General features: G+C 47.1%; 2 protein-coding genes across 13 annotated transcripts in view; one reads left to right on the plus strand and one right to left on the minus strand.

Moving 5' to 3' along the window:
* ENTHD1 (ENTH domain containing 1) overlaps positions 1-20,310 on the minus strand; it is a 154,215-nt gene extending 133,905 nt beyond the window's left edge. For 5 of the 7 annotated variants that reach the window (XM_070600131.1, XM_070600126.1, XM_070600135.1 and 2 more), the window contains exon 1: positions 19,958-20,301. The gene's annotated coding sequence lies outside the window, so the exon portion shown is untranslated. Of the gene's footprint in view, positions 1-19,957 lie in introns of all 7 variants that reach the window. The other 2 variants (XM_070600129.1, XM_070600139.1) reach the window with 2 other exon arrangements.
* The window catches only part of GRAP2 (GRB2 related adaptor protein 2), a 69,452-nt gene that overhangs the window by 39,411 nt on the left and 2,569 nt on the right, over positions 1-27,472 (plus strand). For 4 of the 6 annotated variants that reach the window (XM_070600140.1, XM_070600141.1, XM_008519749.2 and 1 more), the window contains 6 exons: positions 9,803-9,894; positions 16,554-16,645; positions 19,914-20,033; positions 23,446-23,614; positions 25,479-25,667; positions 26,883-27,005. In XM_070600140.1, coding sequence (XP_070456241.1) covers positions 9,817-9,894; positions 16,554-16,645; positions 19,914-20,033; positions 23,446-23,614; positions 25,479-25,667; positions 26,883-27,005 — 771 coding nt within the window. In that variant the 5' untranslated portion in view covers positions 9,803-9,816. Of the gene's footprint in view, positions 1-9,802; positions 9,895-14,833; positions 14,963-15,412; positions 15,530-16,553; positions 16,646-19,913; positions 20,034-23,445; positions 23,615-25,478; positions 25,668-26,882; positions 27,006-27,472 lie in introns of those variants that run through there. The other 2 variants (XM_070600143.1, XM_070600142.1) reach the window with 2 other exon arrangements.

Consider the following 27,472-nt stretch of genomic DNA (forward strand, 5'->3'; position numbering starts at 1 on the left):
GAGAAGGCAGCCGGTGGAAAAGATTAGAAAATTGTGACATCGAGAGAGAGAGAGAGAGAGAGAGAGAGACAGAGAGAGACAGAGAGAGACAGAGAGAGGCAAAGAGAGAGCAGAAGGGAAAGAAAAAGAATAATAGCTTGTAAGTTTATTACCCGAGATTGTTTCCATTTCTGCTTTTGCCTGAAAGCCCGTGATTGCTTGGTCTGAGGTCAGCAGGTTTATTGCAGTCTTTGCCTCTTTGACGGCGGAGTAACCGGCCTGAATTTTGTGGGTGTGTAAGAATTGTTCCCGTCAATTTCTTGGCTGAAGGACAGCCTCCCAGGAAGGTTGAGGGGGCCCTAAGTTAGTCAGGAATTATCCCGAACTAGTGCAGGACTTTTCATGATTTTGCTAGGACGGCAGAGGCAGCGCGGTGAGTAAAGAGAGCACAGCCTCACGAGCCAGCAGACACGCACTCTAGTCTCTCACCTCAGTTTCCCATCCATAAAATGTGAATGATAATGATAATGAGGCTGTTGAGACAATAAAGGGTGACTGTGAAGCCCTTGGCGCATGACAGGCCATGTCAATTCATGGGACCTAGTCTCAGCTGGTTCTTGTTTCTAGACTCGGGTGAGGCTGGTCCCTGTGTGCTCCCTGCAAGGCTTCCTGTTTGAGGAGAGCAATGTGGGGACCGAGCTCTGGGCAGACAGCAATGTTTAGAAGCCCAATCAGTGTCCTGTTTCTCAACCTTCCCTTTCCTCACTTCCCTTTGGTTAGTGTTATCTTTTCTCTTTACCTACTGGATCGTCTTGATTACAATGCGTTGTACCTTCTGATAACATTGCAGCCAGGGCTCCATAGTAAGTGGAGAGAAGCCAGCACTTGCCCAGGGGAAGTGAAGGAAAACGAGGGCTTGAAAAGCTAAAGAGGAGTATATGCTTGGTGGATTTACACTTTCAAAGTATATTTTTGAGGAGCCAGCCCCCTGGTGTAGTGGTTAAGTTCAGTGTGCTCCACTTTGGTGGCCCAGGTTCACAGGCTAGGATCCCGGGCACAGACCTACACCACTTGTCAGCCATGCTGTGGCAGCAACCCACATACAAAATAGAGGAACATTGGGGGCTGGCCCGGTGGCGCAGTGGTTAAGTTCGAACGTTCCACTTTGGCGGCCTGGGGTTCACTGGTTCAGATCCCGGGTGTGGACATGGCACTGCTTGGCAAGCCATGCTGTGGTAGGCGTCCCACATAGAAAGTAGAGGAAGATGGGCATGGATGTTAGCTCAGGGCCAGTCTTCCTCAGCAAAAAGAGGAGGATTGGCAGCAGATGTTAGCTCAGGGCTAAACTTCCTCAAAAAAAAAAAAATAGAGGAAGATTGGTACAGATGTTAGCTCAGGGTGAATCTTCCTCAGCAAAAAAAAAAAAAACCGTTTTGAAATTTTTTCTCTATGAGAAAGGATAGTAGATAGCTGAGATGCAACAATGCTTTGAGAAAGAGACACTAAACTGTCAAACACCAAGGATGAGCTGAGCGTTCTACATCCACTTTTCTGCAACACTGTGGGGTGAGGATTGTTATCTGAATTCTCTTCTTCTTTTTTTTTTAGTGAGGAAGATTGTCTCTGAGCTAACATCTGTGCCAATCTTCCTCTGTTTTGTATGAGGGACTCTGCCACAGAATGGCTTGATGCGTGGTGCATAGGTCCAGTTCCGGGATCCAAACCCACAAACCCTGGGCCGCCAAAGCGGAGCATGTGATCTTAACCACTGTACCACCGGGCCAGCCCCTATTATCTGAATTCTTGATGAAGAAACTGAGGCACAGGGAAGTTAAGGTTCCCCAGCTACCAAGTAAGGAATAGACCTGAAATTTGAAAGCAGGTCTCTATGACATCCAAGCTTTGTGAGTCTCCGCTGTTGCGGGGACCTCATCTTGCAGAGATGGTGAGTTGGGGAAAAAATAGAATTTGCTTGAGTCTGATACAACATATACATTACGCTTAAAGAAAAAGGTATTTTTCTTACAAAAAGTTTGAGGACTGGGGCTGGCCCATTGGTGTAGCAGTTAAGTTCACGCCCTCCACTTTGGCTGCCTGGGGTTCGCTGGTTTGCATCCCGGGTGCAGACCTACACACTGCTTATCAAGCCGTGCTGTGGCAGGCGTCCCACATATAAAATAGAGGAAGATGGGCATGGATGTTAGCTCAGAGCCAGTCTTCCTCAGCAAAAAGAGGAGGATTGGCAGCAGATGTTAGTTCAGGGCTAATCTTCCTCAAAAACAAAAAGAAAAGTTTGAGGACAAATGAGATTTTATGTGACATGCTTTGAACTAAAAAAAAGTTATGTTTTATAAGCCGGACTGGTGTCGAGTCAAGAAGAGTCAGGGAGTAAATAATTGGAAGGAGAAGTAAATGACCCTTGGTCTTGGGTGTCACTCAGTTTATGAGGCAGGGGCAGGAAGGGGACCTGCCCAGGGACGGTCTCCTGATTTGTCTCCCCCCTCTTTTACTTCCCTCTCCTTGCCATCCCTCCCCTCAAAAACCAGAAACCTTAAGCAGGAAAAGAGGAGCTAATTAAAAAGAGGGAAGCATCCTTGAGACCAATGAAATCTGCCTAATCCACAGTGACAGACTGGGACCTGCAGGACAGCGATTTGATTAAACAAGGATCTAAGGGATTTGCAGGGACTCTCCAATTGTGTGAAGTTTGTCTGTAAGTCTTTGAAATATATTTATTTGACTTCCAAACCTGGAAACCAAGTGCCTTCTAGCTGAGGAGATGGTTCCCATGGGGAAAATAGGAAGAAATCTCAAGGCACGGCCCAAGGGTGGGGCTGGGGATCCCAGGTCGGACTGACCAACCCTGAGGGTCTGCAGGAGGCCCGTTGGTAGACAAAGCGTCAGGTCAGCGCGGGTGAAGCCAGCCCCACCAAGGGTAGCTATGGGCTGAGCCGGAGGCCCATTCCAGACCGGGAGGAGAGGACCACACACCTCTCCCGCCCGTGTCTCGTATCTCACTCAAGAACCCGAGGCCCATTAGTTACCTGTCGTCAGAGACAGCTCTGTTGTCGCTTTCCGCAGAAGTGAAGCAGCCAGAGGATGAACTGTGAGATGGGAAACACGTCTGCACAGGGAGACGGGGAAGGCCCTGAGGGCTTCTTTTATAAGCTACTTCCTTCTGGCCTCCAAGACGGGCGTCAGCAGATCAACCATCAAAGAATTCTTGTTCTTGGACCCACTGCAGAGGGCCCCTCTAGTTCCACAGGCTCAGCCCTGCCGGTCATGCCAGGGGATTTTTGCTTTCCCTGGGGCTTAGGAGGGGGAAATAATGAGTCACCCAGGGACAAGAGGAAAATAAGGATGTCCCATGTATGCAAAATCATTTAAAATGGAGGCTTTTAGAGGGACTAAAACCTCAGCTGACTAGCCAGAAATGGTTTGGTGAGATGTATTTTGCTTGTCTGTGCTTCCTTTGATTGCAATAAAGTCAGAGACTTTTATAGCCCATGGAGAGAACACCTGTGGAAACAGGCCAGGCCCTCCTGAGAAGGATGTTTATTCCCCTGGGATCCTGAACCTAAAAAGAAATGGTTCTGCATCTCCGCATTGGGAGGTCCAGATAAGCATAGGAACTGTTGGTTGTGAGTCTTTTAAAGAGGCTCCTGATGACCATTTCCAAGTACACGGCTATCTGCACACTTGGTTGTAGCTGCCATGATTCAACCTCCACTCTATGGTCTGCACCTGAACGAAGATCTGAGCCCCGGAGAAACCAGAAGGAGACTCTTACTAGAACAGGATTTGAGGGTCCCTATTATAAAGGCTCCAGAGAATGAGTCAGAAGTAATTCAAGAGCAGGCACAGGAAAGAAATATGCGAGCTGGTTAGGGATTCTGCGAGAAGGTTAACTTTTCCTACGTGGCCTGCTGATTCAGAGGTATCCTGTAAGCAGGGATTCTGCTGGTGAAGAATAGAGCAAAAAGTGTTGTCGTCGGAGAGCCCAAAATGGAGAAAGGCCAACCCTTTTATCTCTTGGCCATGCCCAGTCGTTTTGCTTTTTTTTCTTTCATTTTCTTTTCCAGAGTAGATTGGTCTGGGTCTCTAGGAGAATACTTAAGCAGCAACTGACAGCCAAGCTGTAGGTAGTTGTCCATCCTAGGCTTATGAGTTTCCAAGAAGGACCATCTGTGACCTTTCTTAGTGTCCTGTTCTTCTGTCCAGTACCCAGTAAGAGGTGATAAACTAAGGCAGAAAGGCCCCGATCACAGCTGTAAGGTTCAGATAAAAGAAAAACGCACAGCAGGGGTTTCAACACAAATCGTTAACCTGGAATGAGAAGCAGGAGGGAGGGTCTAGTCACTTTGAGATGAACGGGGACCACCTGTCCAGGATACTGGGAGGGAATTTAAGCATCAGAAAACGTGTAGAAGCAGGTGACTTCCAATACTTTTCTGTCTAAGCAATTCTGTATTTTATGAGATTTAGACTCTTTGAAATGCTAAAGTTTATACGCCTTAAAGTGCACAAGAGACAATGAGAGCAATCGCCAAACCCGTCTAGAAAAATGCTGCGGGCACTCAAGATGCAAAGAAAAGTTATAAGGTGGAATCAACGGTTTGGGGTGCACCATTGCCCTCTATTGGATTAAATAAATCAGACTTTTAGTGTGGGTGTGTGTTTCATTATCTCCAGCTGCGTTTGCTAAGAAGTCAGGGCACCTTTGAGTGGGAAATTAATTTATGCTTGTAAATGAGTCCTCCTGTCGGCTGCCCCTTCCCTGAGGAAAATCAATTACGGTTGTAACTCTGATAGCAGGTCGTTTATCATGTTTTTACTCACTCAGCAGACATGTACTAAGAGCCTACTAAGCACTAGCTAGGTATTGTACAGAATCTAAGAATAAATAACAACTCTATTACTACCATTACCATTTCTTGGACGCCTACTGTGTGCCAGAGTCTTTAACACATTAACATGCAACACCCCCATGAAGTGAGTGTGGTTACTCCCATCTTATGGATGAAGAAACAGACACTTGGGAATTAATGGCACATTGTAGATTTGAATCCGGGTCCATCTAGCCATAAGCCCACACTCTGTCTACTAAGCCACAACCCTTCTCCTCAAGAGGTTTACAGACTATTAGGGCAGATAAGATATAGATAGAAACTTCTATGCTAGGGGTTTGCAAACTATTGCCAATAGGCCAAATTTGATCCATCACATATTTTTGGCCACGAGCTAAGATGGTTTTTACATTTTTAAATGGTTGGGAGGGAAAATCAGAAAGATAATAATACTTTGTGGAATGTAAAAACTGTATGAAAGTCAAATTTCAGGGTCCATAAGTACAGTCTTATTGGAACCCAGCTATGACCGTCATCCACTATTCGCTCAGGCTGCCTTCCCGACTCAGCAGCACAGATGAGTGGCTGTGGCAGAGACTGCATGGCCCGCAAAGCCAAAAACATTGACTCTCTGGCCCTTACAGAAAAAGCTCAACAACTCCTGGTCTATAGTTCAAGGTGGAATGTGATGCGTCAATAGGAGAGGTTTTTAAAAAGGATTTTGAGAGTTAAGAAGAGGGGAAGCTAATATTTATTTAACCCTCTGTGTGAGGGGCTAGAAAGGATGCACAGGTGTGCTCTGTTTTAAGACTCAATGCATGAAAACCCAGGCTTTAAAACAGATAAATTAAAAGGTAGTTATTTGCATAACAAATTTTCCTTTTCATTCTGTAAAGTGATTCACCATGGGGTTCCTTTAACAAATGAACCTCCATAATGCATGCTAATATGTTTCCACTCACAAATGCTCTATTCAAAATAACTTTTCAAGAACATATCTATTGTGTACGGGGAGGCTTGGCTATAAGCATTTTTTCCTGGCAGTGTAAGGTTCTCCACTTCTGAAAAGTAATTGAGCTGACCTAGTCCATTCAAGGGCTCTGCCTGACAAATAGAAAGGCTGTGGGTTCCAGGTCCCCAGGTTATGTGAAATTGGAGAGCTGGTGTAACACCACATTTTTAGCTAAGCTCCTCCTGGTATCTATGACCGAAGTCCAAAAATCTAAACTCCCCAGTATTCTATCACTTCATTTTATTTGCAAGATAAATTAATAAAAATTACGTTTGTTACTAATGTCCTGATAAATATGCTACAAGCAATCCTTGTAAAGAGCAATGTTTCTCTTTTTTTCCCACGACATTATGTTAACCGAATTACAACATAAACTGGGGCAAGTCATATAATCTTTAAACTAGAGCTCTTCCCAGCAAAATAGGAAGTAGTGTCGCTGATTTGATTTAGGACTCGGCTCCCTCTTTTGATGGATCCTGAGCCTGAATCTTCCAAAAGCTTTGTGGTGCTACACAATAGCTCTTTGTAAGAGACGCATAAAATGGAAAACTTGGCTATTCTTAGCCAACTTAGGACGAGCTGAAATCGTTCAAGAAGTTTCTTGCCTTAACTACGTGTTTCGGAACACATCCACTTAATCTGGCTTTCAAATGGAGGCAATTTTAAAGAACTGTCTTGTGGCTTTTTGTTTTCATCCGCTGTGGTGACTATATTTTAGAAGTAGATAAGCATTCCTGGTACGTGGCCTGAATATTTTTCAGGTTTTTTGGTGGTAAAAGAAGCTTAAGTGGAAATGGAGGGGCAGAGAAAATTGTACCTGGGGAAGTCCTGGGTGGCGTTGCCCTGTGCAGGGCTGCTAATGGATATTATGTGCAATCTGTGAAATGGGGAAGTGAGAGAGGGGCAGAGGTGCTGAACGGCAGAGCCAGCGTTAGGGGCGGGAGCTCTGCGTGGTTCTTAAGTGGGATTTCTCGACAAATGGCACCGTCAAGAGGGTTGGGGTGGGTAGTAGGAGGCTGCTACTGGTGGCTTGGCACCTGGATGCTGTCACTTCTCACTCACACCCTATGACAGGTAGCATTTCAGCCATTTCTAAAGCTGATAACTGGCAGGGAAAGCACATTTAATCCATCTGTGAGGCGCTCTGAAGAGGCGTCTCTGTCTTCATCGTCCCCTGAGATCAGAAGCACTGTAACTGCGAACAGAAGCCAGAAGGCGCCATCGCCTTCTTGAACTCTTGAGGCTGCTCTCTCTTTCACTCTCTCTCTCCTCTTTTCTCTCTTGGAATTGTTGCTACCATGTTTTTATCTCCGCCATATATATTTGTTGTCTCCCAGAGGCCATATGCAGTGGTAGTAGGTGCAGATTGTAAAACAAATGGATAAATACTGAATAAACTATGTTAGTTCAGTTTTCTTTTTACCTGGTGGTAATTTAAAACTTTTCAAAATTAAAACTAATGTCTATAAAGGAATGGGATATAAATTTCCGTGCATTTTTACGATCAAACAGAAGACTGACCCCTGGGGATGGCACATTTACCATCCTCTGCTATTAGGGACCATTGCAGGGAAGAGATTGCCGAGCCCTACGATCTGAACGAAAGCAGGGCATACCCCAAGGCCCCCTGCACCTCTTCCCCCTGCCAAACAGCATCAGAACAGATCTCATTTCACAAATGGAAACAGGATGCAAACAAATTTTTCTAAAGTGATTTCATGAAGAGTGGGCCTGCTTAATTGGGTTTTTTGAGCCAGGATTAATATTATAAGCTGGGGAGCTCTGTGATGTGTCTGTGTCCTTGGCTTTGTCGTACCACCTGCCTCTTGGGGGAAGGCAGAGAAAGAGCCACGATTCAAAAGCAATTTTACTTCTGTCTCGGCTTTTCGCTGAGGTCACTTACATCCAGCCGGGACCGAGCACCTGGGCCTGATCTGAGTTACATGTAATGTAGGAAAGAAAGAACTTCCCAAGCTCAAGGTCATGTGTAGAGCACGCCTGGGAAATTTTTTTAATCACGAATTTATGTGACTTTCTAATATGTTTAGCATTTGCCCTCTCCTTGTCTCCATCCTGCTTATTAAGGTAAATTTGCATAGAAATGGCATCTTGGTCTTCAGGACCATTCACCTGACACTTCATTTCCTGAGGTGACCAGTGTCTACCACGTGGGTGACCCACAGATGCCACATCTCGCTGCAAACTGGAGGCAAGGCCTTAATTAGGGGAAGCTCTGCATGTTAAAGCAATGGGGTGGATCAAATCAGCAAATGCATTTAGCGTTCACTAAGGAGGGCAGAATACTCCTTCCTGTTGAGTGGGTCATCCTAGGTCACAGAAATTTCAATTTGCCTTAGATGGACAGATCTTGAAAACAGTGTCCAAAAGGTAAATATATATAATTTTTTGTTTGGAAATAAGTTTTGGCTGGTGATAAAGCTCGCAGAATTAACTATGACATTTCACTCTGGCTCCTGAAATATTTTCTGCTGAATATCTATCTTTGGGACTGGTAACATTCATCTTCACAAATTGCTTTTGGGAGACCAAGCAAATGTGGAAAATCAGAGAAACGAGCCCCTTGCGATCACCACCACTGCAGTCGGCTTTAATCCTCCGATCCCCGCATGTGGCACCCTTCCACCGGTAGCCGCTTTCCTTATTTACCTAAATCTTGTCACTTGGGCAGAAATTCCCACTGAGAGGACAACTGTGGTCCCAGTTTACTGGTCCCTGAAAGTCAATTAGGTTTCAGGGTTACCAAGCTAAAGGGTTTCAGACTTTTGCAAATTTTGCAAAACATAAGTGGCAAGCGAAAGTGGCAAGATTGTGTCCTGACAGTAAGCTGTCTTATCAGAGAACCAAAGGATTTGATGCCATGGAGAATAAGCATCAAATCTCAATGAGAAGTTTCAGGAGATGGGAGAAATCAGAAGAACACCTGAGCTGCTTTTGGCCAGGACGCCTTTGCTGAGGATAAACTCATTCCACAAAATTGTTTTAAAATATGAATACTACTTAGTTTTACCCTGTATAACACTTTGCATCTATTATTTAATTTAATCTCACATCCTATTAGTTGAATATTATGATCCCCACTTTATAGGTGAGGAAACCGAGACTCCAAAAGTTTTTGTTACTTGCACAACATCATACAGCTGCTCACCAACAAAACCCGGACTCAGCTCTCTTTCTATTACATCCTACTGTCTCCTTCAAAAAACCAACTGTATTTCATTTGCAGGCTAACTTAGTTATCTTTACACAGGTCTCATGTATTACTAGGAGGGGCTGATATTATAACTCAATTCCGAAATATTAAAATAAAAATTTTCAGAATGTACTTGGCTTAACGCTATAATAATAAAATAAGGAATCTGACTCATTGAGTCTCCCAACTCTAAAACCAGAATGCTCTCTACTCTCAAACCATGCAGAAGGACGCTAAGTTCCCCACTGGCCAATGCTGTCTAATTCTTTTAAATGATTCAGATGTAAAAGAGAAAATGGCATCTGTCTAATTAACACCGCCTGGTTAAATATAGCTGCCAAGGGACAGCCTCGGGACAGTGTTTACAGAACAGTCTTTCCAGCCCCTCGGGCCTCAAGTTAGAGATGATAGCAAGTCTCTGTCCTTATCAACCAGAAACAGAGATGCCCCAGAAATGGTGACAGGCCAGAACAAGCGAAGGGAGATGATAGGAGCAAGGAGAGGCGGTCGCTGGCCTTCATTTCCTGCTCCTGGCATTGGGGATTCAGAGAATGATGCGGGAACCAGATCCTAAAGGCTCCAGCAGCTCTTCCCAAAGACAAAGGCCCTCACTGTGCACCTGTGCCTCCCTGTCCGGCCCGGAGACACTCGGCCACTCACCTACCAGCTGCTAAGACTGCTAGACAGCCAACAACTGCTCTGCTGCCCTTCCCCCGGCAGGAAGGCACAATGACCGTATTATATCTCTTCCAGCTTCACGGGACAACATGGAAGCCATCGCCAAGTTTGACTTCACCGCCTCAGGGGAGGATGAACTGAGCTTTCACACTGGAGATGTTCTGAAGGTGGGTGACGCGGGGTCCGCGGGAGCCACGGGGAGGTTAGGTTACTCTGGTCTGGCGATCCACGCCTTTGTTTCTTAAGAGCTGCACACAATTGCTTTCAAAAAGAGAAGTTACCTCAGTCAAAAAGGTTCCTTGTGTGCCAGCCATCAGGCCAGGTGGTGGAAATCCAGTTGGCATAAGCCACCATCTTTGTCCTGAGATGCTTGTGGTCTGGAGGGGGAAAGAAATCCAGCCAAAGGGCTGTCACGGATGTTCTTATTTAAGTGCTTGGGGAGCACAGGTGAGGGAATAAGTGATCCCACAATGAAAGATGGGGTTGTAGGAACGTGTGGTGATGTCTGTTGTCAGGGAATGCAATGAAAGTGAATTTGGTTTTTAGTTAAAACTCCGAGATGAGCAAGCCCATGCGGAATTCAGTGAGCATTGTGAGGTTCAGCATGGCTGGGGCTTACAAGAGGAGGGTGAGGGTGGAGACAGCCCGGGAAAGGCAGCGGGAGGAGACGCGGCTCAACAAAGGCATGCACGCCCGGCCATTCAGGGGCTTCTTAAAACTTGTCTTCCGCCCGCACTTGTGTTGTAGTGGCCACTTGCTGAGCTGAAGAGGCCTTGGACTTCTTCCACATTTCATGTACCACACTTAGAGACTCAGCGTCTTAGCCCCTGTTTTGTGCAAAAGAGCACAAGCCCCTCAAGAGGCCAATGGGGAGTCTGTGATGCCAATGCCCCCATGCCTGGCCTCAAGCACCCTCAGATATCCTGATCCCTGGTCCTCAGTAGCCTAGATGGACTTTCTCAGACTGCCCAGCAGCCCTGAGGCTACCATTGTCTCAGCACTGAGAATTACACTATAGAAAGAACTTTGTCAGCATGTGGGAGGGTGACATGTCAGAAAGTGTCTATGGAATACAAACCAGGTGGGATGACTTGGTTTGGAATCTGAACACCTCAGTATTTAGCCTTCTAACTGTTCTCACCTTGCAAGATCTAGTAATGTGGTTGCAAAGAGTATGCCTTCGATGTTGGAGCTTCTCAAGGGGAAAATATTGCTTGGGCTGCTGACCCAGATAAAGGTGGCCTTCACTTTGGGATCGTACCAAGGTCACAGAGGGATCTGCCACATAGTGGGAAGTCCCTCCCTTCTTTATGGGGTATTGTGACCTTGTGATTATCAACCACTCTAGAGCATCCTTCCTCAAAAGATGCCAGGGGCCAACTCCCCCACCCCCATCTCCCACTGCAAACAGAACCTAATATCTTGCTTAAGTTTTCCCAAGTCCCCAGAAAAGTAAAAAAGAAGAAAAAAAGAACTTTCTTCATCTCTGCTTCTCAATCCAGCTCCTAATTTCTTTCCTCTCCTTTGTTGCCAATACTGGGAAGAATTCTCTGTGCGGGGTGCCTGCACTTCCTCACTTCCCATTCATTCCACTGGAACCCACTGGAATCCTCCCTTGTCCCCCAACACTCCCGTGAAGTCCACCAGTGATCGTCCTGATGTGGAACATAAGGACTCCACTAAAATGCCTGCAGAATCTGACTTTGCTGACTGTCCCCCTCCTAGATCTGGATGGACTTCTCTCTGACTCCTCAACAACTGGACTCTGCTCTGAACACTTTTCTTTCATGATATCTTTTCACGATATCTTTCACGATATCAAGCAATCCCCTTCTCCACTAAAGAGGAATCTGATGCAGTAAAAAGGAGCATAGACTTTGGAGCCAGATAAATCTGAGTTTGAATCCCAGCTCCTAGCTAGGTAGCCTTGGACCAGTCACTGGACCCCTCTGAACTTCAGTGTCTTCATCTTTAAGTGGAGGCCATATCTATCTTGTGGGATTGTGGGAAAGATTAGAGGTAACAGTCCCAGCCCAAAGAGGATGCTCAATAAATGGTCACCATATTATCAGTATTACCCATTCCTGCTGCCTCTCACTATTCAGACCATACCACAGCCCCTTAACTGGCCTCATCGCCTCCTGTCTCTTCCTCCTTCCTTCATTCTACATACTAGTCCCAGAGGGATCTTTCTAGAAAACAAATCAGATCATATCACTTCCTTACTCAAAAGCATTCAGTGGTTCCCCCTTACCAATTGATTGAAATCTATGTCATCGGGCCCTAACCCACTGCCCAACCTCATCATGCTCACATGCATCAATGTACACACACATGCATGCACACACATACATGCACACACACATGCACATCTTTGTGTATGTAATGGCCCCCAAGTCCCACTGCAATATACACACCGTCCTTTCTCAGGCTCTTCTCCATATTCCACATGCCCTTCTCCCTCACACACATATTTGACCACCTCTGCCATGGAACCCTCTCTAATCTTCCCTGCTCCATACCTCCCCAGCAGAGTCAATCTCTCCCTCTTCAGCCCTTCCAAAGCATTTCACACACACTCCTTTCCAGACATTTACGATCTCGCCTCACATGACAGTTATTTATGAGCAGGCCAAGCCTCCGTGCTCTCATGCACCCTGTTCATCCATCTCTCCTTGCTGCCCTTACCCCATGGGATCCTGACGGCCCGTTTAAGTGTTGGCTACTCCACTCACCAAAGCTCTGGAAGGGCGAGGCCAGGTCTGCCGGAATGTCTAGAACAGCAGAAAGGTGAGCCTCCCTAATGTTTGATGAATGAATGCATGGTTGACTCCTCCACTGGCCTGTGAGCTCCCTGAGAACAGAGCCACGCCAGGTTCATCTTTGTCTCTTCCCAGCATCGACCACAAGCCACAGCCCCAAATAGGGGCTCAGTACACATTCCCTGAATTGTTAAATTGCATTTCTCCGTGTTCATTTAGAATTCCATCAGAAAGCCAAACCCCTCCTTCTTTTCAAATTCTGTCCATTGCAGTGGTGACATTAAAGACAAGCGTGGAGAGGGGCTTGTTAGCCCAGCCTCACAGAATGTCTGTATCCTGGTGGTTAGTGGCCCTGCCTGTGGGTCTCTATGTCCGACTGCAAGGTGTGCCCCTCTCCTCCAGAGATAAGTAACACGACCCAGGAGCCTCGCAGTTGTTTTCAAAGCCAGCTCTTGACTACCCCAGCAATTCACTCCTGGGACATTCTTCCATGTTTGGCCTTAAAGGCCAAAAACCTAAAGACTTTATTCATTAGAAGGTACAAAAAATGTCTGACCAGCTCACCACCAACCCATCCCCCCCAAACTGTGAGTCCCCAGGACAAAGCCCACAGCTTATTCATCTCTGGATTCCCAACACCTAAGTGCAAACAGCAGGTGCTCGCTAGATGCTGATCACAGAATGGTGTACAAGATGGTGGACAGGGAACTCCTGCCGAGTGACTTGATCCCACTTCTGTGAAACATTTGAAAAATCAGGAGTTGATGTATCATGTTCATGTCACAAACCTCCAGACCTGAAGCTACACACAGCACCAGACTTACAATCCCCATTTGAATTTTTCAGTCATTTTAAAACATCTCTTGACCCAGTCCATTTCTATCTGCTTCTGTAACACGTCTAACTTGACTGCATTTCTTCCTACTAAAACAGCGGCCTAAAAGCACTAAGAGTTAATCCTTCGTCACTAATTTCTTCAGGGCTTCAGTTTTGTGCTATGCCTCCAAGAGCTGCAATTCCACCCAATTTTAAAATTCTTCCAACCGCACATTTTGTCCTCTTCCCACGTCTGCCTTATTCTCAGGCCGTGTAACCCAGAAAATTATCCTCATAGGCAGCATTATAAGAATTCAGCTACAGTAAAGTTAAGTGTAAAACCTCACGTGTTAGGCTGAACTCCTTGCTCAGGTTTACACGATGCGTACAAGAGATAGGGGGAACTGAAGAGATGGCGAGATGAGAACAGGAAGTACGGGGCCCCGCGCCAACAACGGCAGAAGGAAACCACCTCCCCCCAAATATTCTACTTTGCAGAAATGAGATTTTTTAAAACCTTGCCTTGTATCCACCATAAAAAGCCTGTAAGTTCACCTCTCTGGGAACACGATCTCGGGCAGACCGAGCATCAGGTGGCGGGGAGAAATGGCCGGCATTGTGGGATAATCTTTCAGTTGCTACAGGAGGTCGATGGGTGGGAGCCGTGATTACTAAAATTACAGCTGGTTTCAGGTCAGAGAGCTAAGTACAAAATGTGGTTCTTACCATGATGAACCAATTTCCAAATGGCCTCTTTTACCTCATCCCTGCTCACCTTCATATTCGACATCAGCTACCTAGGCCAAACACTGCATTCCCACGTGACAGGACAAAGGATTTCCAAAGCCCTAAATTGGGGGAGAGGGCATGTCCTTGTGTTCTTTGTGTGAATACCAGCCACTGGAGTTTCCTGGTTCTTCTTTTGACCTAGATTTTCTGCTCCCCTCCACCACCCCCTTCAGCATACACATACCCACACGTCCTTAGTGATACCAACAGTCACATTTGATGTTAGAAACTATAAAGTTTTCAGTTCTCAGCAATTCTAGAACTCAAATATGGGACACACTTTTATTTCTTCAGAACAGATGATTAAATTCAAAACATACACATATAATACTTTAAAGAACTTATAAACCTTCCATGTCCTTCAGAGCTGGAGCCCTCCCTTGTAAGAATATCACATTTTACAGAATCGTATTTTTAAAAAGAGCGTACACTTTCTGAAGGTCTTTCAGCTACCAGGGCTCATTTGATCCTCGCATCAGCTCCATGAGGTGCTAGCTGGTTATTATTGTCCCTACTTTTCAGAGCTAATTGACTTGCCAAAGGTCACACAGCTAGTGACAGGACCAAGCTAGAAACCAGGTCTTCTCATTCCAAACTCAAAGGACTTTCCCCTTTCTTCCACCTCGGGAGTGATATTAGAAATAGGCCATCGTTGCTTCTTGACACCTAGCTCCCTTTGATTCTCTTCCCATCTCCGGGAGAGAGAAACCCACGGGACCCATGACTTCAGCTCCGCCCACTCTCGGATGACTCCAAAATCGCAACCTCTCTGCTGAGCCCAGACACACGGCTCCAACTGCTCACTAAGCTTTTCTTCTCAGACGGTCCCAGGGGCAACTGGGATTCACCCACAGGCAATCTGAAGTCCGTGAGTTTTTCCTCAGACTGCTCCTCCTCCTGTATTTTCTATTTTAGTAAAGGCGTCACCACCCACTCAGTCTCCCAAGCCAGAAATCCGGAGCCATCCTAGAATCCCCGCTCTCCCCTTAGCTCTGAAAACAGTCAGGAAATCCTGCCCATTTGGCTTCTTGAACTCGTCTAAAATATATCTTCGCCTCTTAGCCCGGGTCCCCTTCCTCTCTTGCCTGGATGGCTGCGCTCTTCCTACAGTTTCTCCCCGACTTCACCCCTCCACTCCCCCCTCCCGCTCTGATACAGCATTCTCTTCTTAACTCTAATTCTTCCTGTGCTATTTCCCTGCTTAAATCCCTTTAATGGCTTCCCCTAAATTTCAAGATAAAATTCCAAACTTTTCCACATGGACCTGCGTTCCTCTCTCCCTCGTCCTGGGGTCACAGCTAAACTCCCAACAGCGTGAGGCGTTTGTTCCCAGAATGCACCGCACGTCCCCCTATCCCGGAAGTAGCCTTCGGCCGTCGGACTTCGCTGGGTAACTGCTCTCATTGCCTGGGCAACCTGATGGGCTCTCCTCTGGGTAATCTTTCCTATCCATCTTCTGCTTTCCCTTTTATCATAGTAATTCTATCAGTTAAGACATTTTCAGCTACAAGAAACAGAAACTAAAAATGGCTTAAACGATAACGAAGATTCATTATTTCTCTCGCAAAGTCCAGAAGTAGGAGGGCTCCTGGGAAGTGAATTCAGTGGCTCCATGACATTCGTGAAGGCTCTTTCCCTCTTTTTGCTCTGCCATCCTCGTCTGGAATTATTGTTCGGCATACTTTGACACATTCTCGGTGGGAGGTGGGGGGCAAATAGTTGTCTTTTAACGGTGAAACTCATTTTCTGAATTAACCAGAAGCCACATAGAGTCAAGTCTGGAGAGTCATATGAGTAATCAGGGTAGGTGATAACATTTGGGGTCAAAGTCAAGGCAGGACCATATAGTAACAAGACAGAACTTCTGGTTTTGCCTGTGATCTGGCTCTAAAAGCAAGTCTAGAAAAGGCACTCCAGATTCCTTGAGTTATGTAGAAATTGTTTGTGAAACACATGGGGTATGAACACAAAGAGTTACTGTTTTCAAAGCTAGCCCCACTTGGATGTCTAAGTTTTAATCCACTCGTTTAAAAAAATAAGAACAAATTAAATTTTTAAAAGATTCCTGGTTACCTGGCAGAGAAGAAAAAAACATGGAGTAGCTGCTCTTGCCTCTCCGCCATCTTCCCAGATGAGGAGCTTAAGGTGCTGAGATCTGGGATACATTAATTTCCAAAATAGAAGGAGAAAGGAGTTCAGGGAAGCCCCTGATGCTGCACCTGGGAGGCCGTGCCATGGTGGGGTCACATGAATGGGTGATACAAGTGGACAGAAACAGCTCGGGGTCAAGAGAAGCCAAACTCTGAAAATCAACCCGCTGCTCGCCCACTAGAGCAGCCATGTGGTTTCTTTGACTTTGCCCCTAAATCCAAAAGGGCGTTCTGTGCCCTGCAGCCCCTTTCCCTTGCTTCTTGATGTCCTCTCTGCAGTGTCTTTGTCCTTCCTTCTCTTCCATGTAGATCTTAAGTAACCAAGAGGAGTGGTTCAAGGCGGAACTTGGGAGCCAAGAAGGATATGTGCCCAAGAATTTTATAGACATCCAGTTTCCTGAGTAAGTATTTCCAGCCTGCTGATGGGCCTACCCAAACACTCTCTCCTTATTTTTTCAGTATTTGCTAAAATTACCCATGCACACCCCAGATACTGTCAAAAATGGTTGCCTCTGGAGGGGGAACCACGCAGCTGAAGGCCAGGGGTGGGAGGGAGATTTGCATTTCCCTGCATTCCCTTTTGAATTTTATACCATGTGCATGTATTGCCTATTTTAAGTTTATAAACTAAAATCATCTATAATTGTAATCACAGTTCCCAAGAATTCCAGTGGGGGCGCTGTTGGCCTCCCTTCTCCAGGAGCCGCGGCTCTCCCTGCCCACCCTCCATCCTAACCCGGGATCCCAAACGGCTCAGGAGGATGGATGCTCCCTGCCTTCCTCCCACCCTGCTCACAGCGATGAGAGAAGTCAGTGGGAGAAAAGGGGAAATTCCCTTTATAAAGAGGAAACTGAAAAATTGAGATTGGGTCTCGTTTGTCTCAAGAATTGACCACAAGGGTTAGATAGAAATCTAATCTTGTCTGAAAGTCAGGCTGTAGCTCAAACAGCAAAGGTTTGTTAGAAAACCTAAGTGGTGTTGGCGACCCCGGTGAGGAGCAGTCGCACCACTCATTGCAAACCAGTCCCGACCACTGAACCATAGAATGACCACTGACCTCAGCTGGGCCCTGTGACCTTCCAAATGACCAGCACAGGTCAGTGGTACCTTCCGCGCTCCTCAAACCTCCAGCCCCTCCCCCGCCGCACTCTCAGCTGAGGGCCTTGCTTCCGGGTTCCCTGGGACCATGGAAGCCACCAGAGAAGGCCCTCCATCCCACTGCCCACCTGACTCTCTGCATCCACCCACCTCCTGCAACCGCGCTCAGATTCTCTGCCGTCCCTGCAGCTGTCTGGAAAGAACTGGCTGTGCTTCCTGCGGAAATTCTCCCTTCTCTCTCCCGAGTGAACTTTCTTCCCCTCTCTGCTGAATCATTCCTATTAGCCAACAAAGATGCTGCAATTTCCCCCATCTTACCAAGAAACAAAAACAAAATGAAATAGAAAACTCTTGATCCCAAATCCGCTTCCAGCTACCACTTGCTTCTTCAAAAAGAATTATTATTTTTTGTTGTTGTTGAGGAAGATTAGCCCTGAGCTAACATCTGTTGCCAATCCTCCTCTTTTTGCTGAGGAAGACTGGCCCTGAGCTAACATCCATGCCCATCTTCCTCTACTTTCTATGTGGGACGCCTACCACATGGCTTGCCAAGCGATGCCATGTCTGCACCCGGGATCCGAACTGACGAACCCCAGGCTGCCAAAGTGGAACATCTGCACTTAACCGCTGCGCCACTGGGCCGGCCCCTAAAAGAATTATTTATATTTGCTGTTTCTAACTCCTCGCCTTCCATTCTCTCTGGAAGCCCCACACCTCCTTCGAAACCTTTCTGTCAAGGTCATAGTGAACTTCCCAGCCCTGTGGTCGATTCTCTGCCGTCATCTCGGCACGATTTGATGTGGGGGATCTTTCCCTCTCGTTGAAACACTTTCTTCACTTGGCCTCCGGGACACCCTTCCTTGGGGTCCCCCCTCCTCCCGGCTGCTCCCCGTCTGGCTCTTTTGCTGGTTTCTCCTCATCTCCCCAGTCTCCTTTAGGGTTAGAAGCTCCCTCTGCCAGTGAAGCCCTCCACGTCAGCATAGGTTAAATCACTCCCTCCCTCCCCAGCCCTCCTCTTCGTTTGTCCCCCACACACTAGAGTGTAATTCCATGAGGGCAGGAGTTCCTGTCTGTTCTGCTCACTGCTACATCCTCAGTGCCCAGAAGAGGGCCCAGCACACAGTAGATGTTTAATAAAAGCTGCTAAATGAATGAGCGAATAGCTTTGGAATGGTGTGTAATGATAAAACCGGGGCCACTCATGTAATATGAGTGGGCTGTGGACATTTTGTCAGGTCTCGAAAGAAGTCACATCAAATTCCAATCAGAGGACAAATGTGTATTTTCTAAACGCTCCCCTCGCTGCTTGCTGCCTCTTCTGAGATCTTGCCTTTGAAGCATGGCTGCTGTGGAGCACATCCCATTCTTGTTCCCATCCCCATTACGTGTCCTACACAAGGCCCTGCTGTGGTGGCCACTGTTCAGACCTGAGGGTTGGATGGCAAATACCCTGGCAGGATCCCCAGCCAGATGACGGCCATAAACCCTCTGTTTCCAGTCCCTCAGAGCCCTACCAACCTTCCCCAGAAGTTCCAGCTCTGGAATAAGGACATCCCGTCTGGAGTTCAGGTTCCTAAATTCTAGAGAGCACAGAGCATTGCTCACAAAGGAATCCAAAGCCACAGCCCATCAGACATCCACGATAAAGGGACGCACATACTAGCCTTCCAGCGGCAGCAATTAGAGCAGCCACCTTGAAGAAATGGGACGCGGCCCACCTTTGGCCGCTGAGTGATTGCAAACACTCTGCTTTTCTGTGGTGGAGAGCGGTTTCTGGCCTCCTGCCCTGGGGCTGGAGCCGCCGTCAGCCTCGCCGCTGTGGAAGTGCTTGGCCTTTTCACACACGCCGAGCTGAGCTGCCGCAGCAACACTTCCAGAGGCTGCCACCCTGCCTGCTCCCCTGAAAGAGCGGTTCCTCCTCACTTCCTCCTTTTCCACAGTAAAGATTATTTTCCAGCCTGAATTTTCAGGGAGGGTCCAGGAGCTGAGTGTGTAGACACTGCTCTCTGGGTACAGCCAGCCTCACTCATGTCCACGTGTGTGTGCAGGACTCCCTTGCAGCCTCTGTGGGCACCCTATGAGCTCCATGCCACCCAGGTCCCATGGGCTACTGAGTTCTCAGCCAGGGAACGAGCACTCAGGCCCCTTCCCAGCTCCGCCTCACTGCCCTCAGTGCCTGAAGCAGTCCCCTCCTGTCCTTGCAGTTCTTTCCTAGCGACATCCCTCACACGGCTGCCAGCAGGCGGCCGCTTCCCACAGTGAGTCACTCCCACACTGTCCCATTTTGGTGCAGTGGCACATTTCCACAATTCAGGCTTTCTGAGCTGGAGAGAGATTTCTCCTAGAGGGAAGGAACAAAGAGGATGCGTAAAGGAGAACACTGACTTGCCTCGCCTGGAAAGTGCCTGGAGCAGCTGCTCGGTTTCAAAAGCTTCTGGCCCCCCTTTCGCCTCTCTCCTCTCTAGTGACCAGTTGCCAGCCTCTCTCCCTTTGGGTCATCTCTCCTCCACTTCTCCTTCCTGCCACCCTGGTGTCTCACCAAGATCCTCTGATTTTCTCTCACCCAATAGATGGTTTCACGAAGGCCTCTCGAGACACCAGGCAGAGAACTTACTCATGGGCAAGGAGGTCGGTTTCTTCATCATCCGGGCCAGCCAGAGCTCCCCCGGGGACTTCTCCATCTCCGTCAGGTACTGGCCATGCCCGATGCTGTCCTGAGCCAGACTGCTAAGCCGTGAGGTGACCTATTGAGTCTGACCTATCGCAGCAGCATGGTGGCCAAGGGGCCCAGGCGTCTTACCAACTATGTTGCCATCCATTTCCTTCCTCTAACACGTATACATAACTCCTTGGTACACTGGTTTGTGGCCAAAATTATGTGTACATTCATCCGCCTCCTCCTCTAGCCCAGGTGCTTCTGGAAGGACAGGATTTTTATCTACTTCACCTTTGTGCCTTGTGCCCAGTAGGAGCTCGATGAGTATTTGTGGGAGGAAATGAGGAAGAAGGAAAGGAGAACTCCCAGTTGTCCACCTCTGTCTTGGGGTTTAAATCTTAAGCTTTTCTTTTACTACTGATGCATGTCTGAAGACGGGTCAGAGAAAAACGAAAACCCCAAGTCACTGCGGTAGGACACATACACAGTTGAAGGTGGCCGCATAAAAAGAAGGGCTACCTCAACCCATTGTAATACAGCAAAGTGAGAGCGACGGAGCAGAGCGAGGAGGGCTGGGGGGCGGGGGTGGGGACCGTAACAGCAAAAACTGTGCAGCCCTCAGAAGGAAGTGACTCAGTCCAGGCATAAACATGACTTAGCCCCACACTCGGAAGCCCCAAGTCTGAGCTCACGGCGTGTGGTCAGCGTGTCGGGGAATGCAAGTCACATACCTGACTTGGTGACCGCATATGAAAGTGCAAGAATTAATGCTGCGAGAAGGAAGGCGTGACAACCTGGACAGTGAAACCTTACTGTCAAGTCAATTGACAGGAAATGCTGGGCTGGATTATTCAGCATATTTTGAAAGGCATGCAGTTTTAGTACTTTAAGTACATAAATCCAATCTCAGGTAATAAACTGAGGTCACTTTACCATTCAGAAAAAAGGAATTTTTTTCTTTTTGAGGAAGATTAGCCCTGGGCTAACGTCTGCTGCCAATCCTCCTTTTTTTGCTGAGGAAGACTGGCCCTGAGCTAACATCCGTGCCCATCTTCCTCTACTTTATATGTGGGACACCTACCACAGCATGGCTTGCCAAGTGGTGCCATGTCCGCACCTGAGATCTGAACTGGTGAACCCCGGGCCACCAAAGTGGAATGTGCACACTTAACTGCTATGCCACCGGGCCGGCCCCAAGAATGGATATTTTAAGGAATAGGTATGAAGGCCTTACAAATAGTGGGGCAACCATTCCTATGCACATGTGCCTCTAAAGTGCTCAAAAGTAGCTTGGTCTCATTAGCATTGCCATTGCAATCTTGCTGAAACTCTTAATTTTCCTTAACTAAAACTGTCTTTTCCACAGCTAGGGTGATAGCAAATTTTTGCTCAGGCCAATATTGACATATCACAAATTCTAAACTTGTTAGATCTTAATTAATAAATCTTACAGGTCAACCCTATTTCTTAAGTGCCCGGATTACAGCCTGGACCAAGTAAATTGTTACATGGAGAAGCATCTCTTGGTGCCTTTGGTTTGCATGAAGTTGACTCTGGTTTTTCTCAGCTAGGAATTATGGTTTATATTTCTTTGATGACGGTGGACTCTACAAAGTGGCCAGCCTTGACTGCTGCCACGGTCTTCACCTGCTCTTGAGGCAATGCAGCTTCTTGTTATGCCGATGATTACCATAGATTATTACATCTTCTGCAGACGTGTAATATAATATATTCCAAAGCAAGATCATTTATATTTATTTATGCATCTGCTTTCTGTCATGGACACAGATAATTAAGAGCTAATTGTAGTCCTATCATTTAGCATTTGTTAAGGGTCTGAAACACTAGACTTTAGAGTCTGGAGCCCTGAGTCACATCTTTTCCCCTGCTCCTCTCAGAACTTGAGACAGTGGTTCAGCCACTCTCTCTCTGTAGGCCCAGATGACCAACTGCAACCCTGTCATCCATCCTCTCAGCTCATGATAGTGACAGGGTTAATGTTTCTCTCTCTGAGATCCTTGACTAAGGCACAGTGGATGAATAATTATATCACAAGAATATTTCCTCCTCCTCACCCAGATGTGAGGAGTGATGACTATGAGTTGAGCCATATGTCATTGTTGGTGTTAGCATGAAGAAAGCACTGGTTAGTGGCCAAAACCAAGGGGAAGACCATGCAGTGACTGCAGAGTGTTAGCTACCACCCCAAAGCAGTCAAGCGGAGGTCACTGCATGGGTTCATCTGGCTGTGAGCAGAGCCCAGCACACAGATGAGACTGAAGGTCAGAATTCCTGTCCCCTCTGAACACAGACCACTAAATCCATCCCTAAGAAACCTCTAGTAACCATCAGAGGTGTCTTTATTCTCCAACACTCTTTAAATTCTTGACCTTTCTACTGGATCAGGTAATTGGTATCATTAGTGTTAGTTTACTTTTAGATATAAAGGTATATCTGTTTGATAAATTAACTTGACTTCCGAAAGAGAACGCCTTGGTGATGGAGAAAGACTGGAGCTATTCATAAAGGCCCAGTCTCCCCGTTTCAGATGAATAAGATCCAATTTCTCCTCCCAGGTGCAAATGTGCCCCATCCCTTGTGAGTCCAGCTGTGTCAAAAGGTGCCGATCTAAAAAAGTTAGCATATGTAGATGGTGTGGCAGGCCCGGCTCACTAGACAGGAATCAGAGAGCCAGGGGTCTTGCCTCAGCTCTGCCACTCACCCACGGCGACCTTGACCAAGCCCCTCCACCTCTCTGAGCCTTCGCGTCCTCAACTGTAACATGCAGACACAAGGTTAAATAATCTCTAAAGTCCTTTCCAATAAAACCCTACAATTCTATATAACACTTTTTCCCCAAAAAGCTCAAAATACTTTATAAGCTTACTTATGCAAAACATAAACCAAGACCAAGAGATCTCCATTATGTAGAGAACAAAACGTGACAAATTTCTCAAGGCACTCTCTTACTGTCCAGAGCTAGTTTATGGGCTAAAAAGAGCTGGTTCAAAGTTTTCTGATAACAGAAAGATAACGGGGGCTTGAAAACCTCTCCCCTCTGAGTCTTGGCAGAGTCCTTAGCATAGTACAGGACTCAGGGGTTGCCATGTTTCAAATAAACATTGTAAAAAGGTCCTTGACCTCATAGTCTTTAAAGCACTAGGAACATTTTTTCTCTTGTAAAAGCTCGGCTCCAGTGTCAGAAGACAGATTACCTTCTGCTGATGTAAAAATCCCTTCTAATGAGGGCTGTGTCCTGAGCGATCCCTTCCACAAATCTCCCCCTAAACTTGACTGCACCAGCCCACCTGCCCAGTGATGGGCAAGCCAGCCATATCTCGATTTCCTACCCAAACAGAGCTCCAGCATCCCTGCATGCGTTCAGCCCTGGAGGCAGGGACGTCGTCACCATGTAATAGACAATTTAGCTTTGCCTTGATCTCTAGGCATGAGGATGATGTTCAGCACTTCAAGGTCATGAGAGACAACAAGGGTAATTACTTCCTGTGGACAGAGAAGTTTCCATCTCTCAATAAGCTGGTGGATTACTACAGGACGGCTTCCATCTCCAGACAGAAGCAGATCTTTCTGAGGGACAGGACCCGAGAGGATCAGGTACGCTTCAGGTCCCATCAGCCCAATCTAGAGATTTTAGGCAGCTTGAGTCCTACTCGAACCATCCAGACAAGGCATTTCATGGGCATGTCCTCTGAGTATTCGGAAAGACAGAATAACGCTGAAGTCAGATCTCAGTTTTAATCCTAGCTTAACACTTCTTAGCTATGTGACTTTGGAAAGTTCTCCAATCCTCAGTTTGCTCATCCATGAACTGGGAATGATGCTGACATCTCCCTCAAAGGAGGATTATGAAGGTTGGAGAAGGTGCCGTATCCCCTCCGCTTGCCTCATTCCTAACAATGCTACAGCACTCAGTAAACATTTGCTCTCAATTGTGGATGCGGTCATCTTGTTATTCACAGGCATTGCTCCATCTCCGTTTTCAGCCTAGCTCAGGAGTCGCCCGAAGGTGAAGGAGCCAGGGGGTTACACACAGAGATATTAGACAGCAGCCTGGAGTCTAGGACTAAGCCAACAGTTACAGCTTTATGACAGAATTAGGAAGGTGGGGGGCATGGGAGAAGAAAACTAGGCCTGGAATTCTTGCTCTTGAAGCAGTTTGGAATACAGATACTGTTTTAATAAAAAATGCATCAGACAGACCTGGCTTCAAATCCTGATTTCAGCACTAACTATCCTTATTACCTTAAGCCAAGTTAAGAAACCTTTCTGAGTATCAGTTTTCTCGTCTGTAAAATGGAGAGCATATAATACCTCCCTCACTGGGCTGTCATGAGGATTAAAGGAGATAATATAGTTATAGCACTTGCCACAGAGTCTGGACAATCGTAGGCACTAAGGAAATGTTAACTTGCCTCTCATAAGTAAATTCACACACACACAATTTGCAAAATATTTTTCAAAGGGAATGCCATGGTTATAAGAGACAGATATTACAGAAAGAAGCACTGGCTGGGATAGTTAAGATCCCAGGAACAGGTTCTCTGAAAAGGCATTGAGACTTTCAAAGCAACATGTGCTTTGGGGAAGTAGAGACAGCCGTCCCTGTCAAGTAATCAGTTGATTTTAAGCCTGAGAAGTTACAATCAAAGAGAAAAGGGTGTTCCCACCAAGTGCACACAAAAGTTCAGAGAGAAAAACAAAGGTTAACCAAGACCTTCTGAATTGTTTTAACCAGGAAACGGACAGAGGTATTAATTTACCAGGATGTGCATGCAGAGACAAGACACAACAAAAAACTGCATTAAATTGGAATAAATGAGTTCATATTTGTAAAGCGCTTAGAACAGTGTCTGGCATATACTAAGCCCGGGGCCCTGCATAATTATTTGTTAAATAGAAATAACAAGAATATCTCTGAGTCACCAGGTTGTGGTGGCATTAAGGAGAAAGGCCTCGCTCCTTCCCGACACGCCCAGCCGCGGGCCAGTTTCCATGGTTTTGCAAGTGTTGTTGTTTGGGTCTCTGTCACCAGGCTATAAATGACAGTTCAAAATCATGCAAAGTCAAGAGCAGAGCTTATGTGGAGAGTAGGATGTCCACTGGTGTGGCAACATGTGATAAGGAGGGGTGGCATTACGTCAGTAAAATAGAATATTTAAGCTTGATTGTGCAGAGAAAAACAAGCCCACGAGGAATGGGCTAAATGGTACCACGTGGAAAGTGTCAGTCTGTGAACCAAAGACCCAAAATCCCCAAACTGGGAGAATCTGAGAATGCAGAGGCCACCTTTGAAAATGTGAGAGTCTGAACCATCGGTTCTCTTCCAGCTGCCCCCGACCCCATCAGCTGTCTCTTGGAGCTGTTGTAAACAAAGTCTGAGAACAGCTGCCTGAAGGCCAGGGTAAGGTGAGGAGATGCGGGAAGAGGATGGATCCGCATTATCTCTGTTCTCTCCCAGGGTCGCCGGGGCAGCAGCCTGGACCGGAGGCTCCAGGGAGGCCCACACCTCAGTGGGGCCATGGGAGAGGAAATCCGGCCTTCGATGAACCGGAAGCTGTCAGATCACCCACCACCGGCTCCCTTGCAGTATCCCCCGGCACCGCCACCACAGCAGCAGCGGTATCTGCAGCATCCCCATTTTCATCAGGTATCACAGAAGAATGAGGTGGGCTGCAGTGAGGGAGGAGGAGGAGCTGCTCTCCTCCCAGGCTTGGGCCACCTTGTCCCCACTGCTACTTAGTGTGTGAAAATGCCCCTCAGTGCTGGAAACAACCACAGCAAATCAATGCTGGGGGTCTGTTGTGGTCCCAGGACTGTTGGCCAGGGGAGGAACATCCTAGGCCTGGCCCAGCCTCCTCAGGTCTCATAGAGTTCATAAAGAAGATCTGAGCGCCCCAAATGGCAGAAATATGATACGGAAACTGCTCTTGGCAAGGAAGCCTCTGTGAATTAAATGGCTCCCTGCTTGAACACACACACACATTCTTACCCTGAGGACTCAGTGAACAATTGCTTCATTTTCCTATCAGCACAATTCCAAATCTATTCATGCCCCTTAACCCATCTGGCTGTCGAGATCCACAAGAAAAACAGATTAATACCCGCAATGGAACCTTGCTTATTTGTTTATATATCCCCCGCCTTGTTCCAGATGGGATTTTAGGCAGCTTACCGAGATGGACAATACAGCCAGATAACATCATTCCTAAATTCCTTAGCAGGGCATACGAAGTCCTTTGTAGCTGCCGGTATCTGTTTCCCCAGCCTCATCTCCTGCTGCCTCCCCCTACTCTGCAGGCGAACACGCATTCCAGCAATGCTCTACTACTTTTAGTTACCTGAAAGGCCCATGGTGTTTGCTCTCACGCGTTTGAGGCTTTTCACATGCCGTCCCCTCTGCCTGAATTGCCCTCTCCTGGCCGATCCTACTCCTCCTTTAAGCTGGAGTTCAAGAATCACCTCCTTTATGAAGCCTTCCCTGATTACCAGGTAGACTTAGACACTCTTCTCTCTGCTCACTTATCACTTAAATGTGTATGGTTTCCTCTCTAAACTAATGCTCCATGGACACAGGGACCTTCTCTTTCCAGTCACGTATCCCCAGTACTAAGCCGGTACTAGACACATGGTAGGTGCCTGATAAATATTCCTTGATTGAAATGAAATCTGGCATCCTCTTCACAATCTAAGGTCCCTTTGTCATCCTTCCCCATCCCTCCGTCATCTAGGGTTTATTGTTATCATCAGTAAGTGTTCTTGGAACACTGGCTGTGTCCATGGCATCCGAGCAAAGGCACCGCGGGAACCTGTGTGGCATGCTTCTGGCAGTGTGGTGACGGGTCCCCTGTTGATCTGTTTCTAGGAACGCCGTGGAGGCAGCCTTGACATAAACGATGGACACTGTGGCATGGGCGTGGGCAGTGAAATGAACGCCGCCCTCATGCACAGGAGACACACAGACCCGGTGCAACTCCAAGTGGCTGGGGTACGTGAACTTCCCTCTCTGGGCTCAGTGGAGGAGGCAAGAGGGCCAATTAGAGAAATCGCTGGTCCTCCAGGAGAGATGTAAAACTGCACAAAGCTCAGATGGAAGTGGTGGGAACCCAGGCAGTGAAGGCGCAGGGAGAATTCTGGGCCAGAGCTGATCCCAGCCCAGCACCATCCAGTGTGTTGTTCTCAGTTTGGCCATCAGGCCTTGCCTGTCCTCACATTTCTTGGCTCCAGCTCTAGCAGAGGGAGATCTCATTGCCTTTATCCCTGAGATCCATCTTGACTTGGTTGCACTAGCACTGAGAGCTGTTAGTTTGGGTGTGCCACCCTTCAGTTTGTCACTTGAAGGGATTAAAAGGATTGGGGATTGATGTAGGGAGAGTAGTTCTCAAGGATTCTCTTCCGGCCTTGGAGAGTAACATCTCTGTCGGTAAAGTCCTGAGTCTCAAGAATGACTCTGAT

Source organism: Equus przewalskii, chromosome 29 (genome assembly GCF_037783145.1).
Source record: "Equus przewalskii isolate Varuska chromosome 29, EquPr2, whole genome shotgun sequence".
In the NCBI taxonomy this organism is placed as follows: domain Eukaryota; kingdom Metazoa; phylum Chordata; class Mammalia; order Perissodactyla; family Equidae; genus Equus; species Equus przewalskii.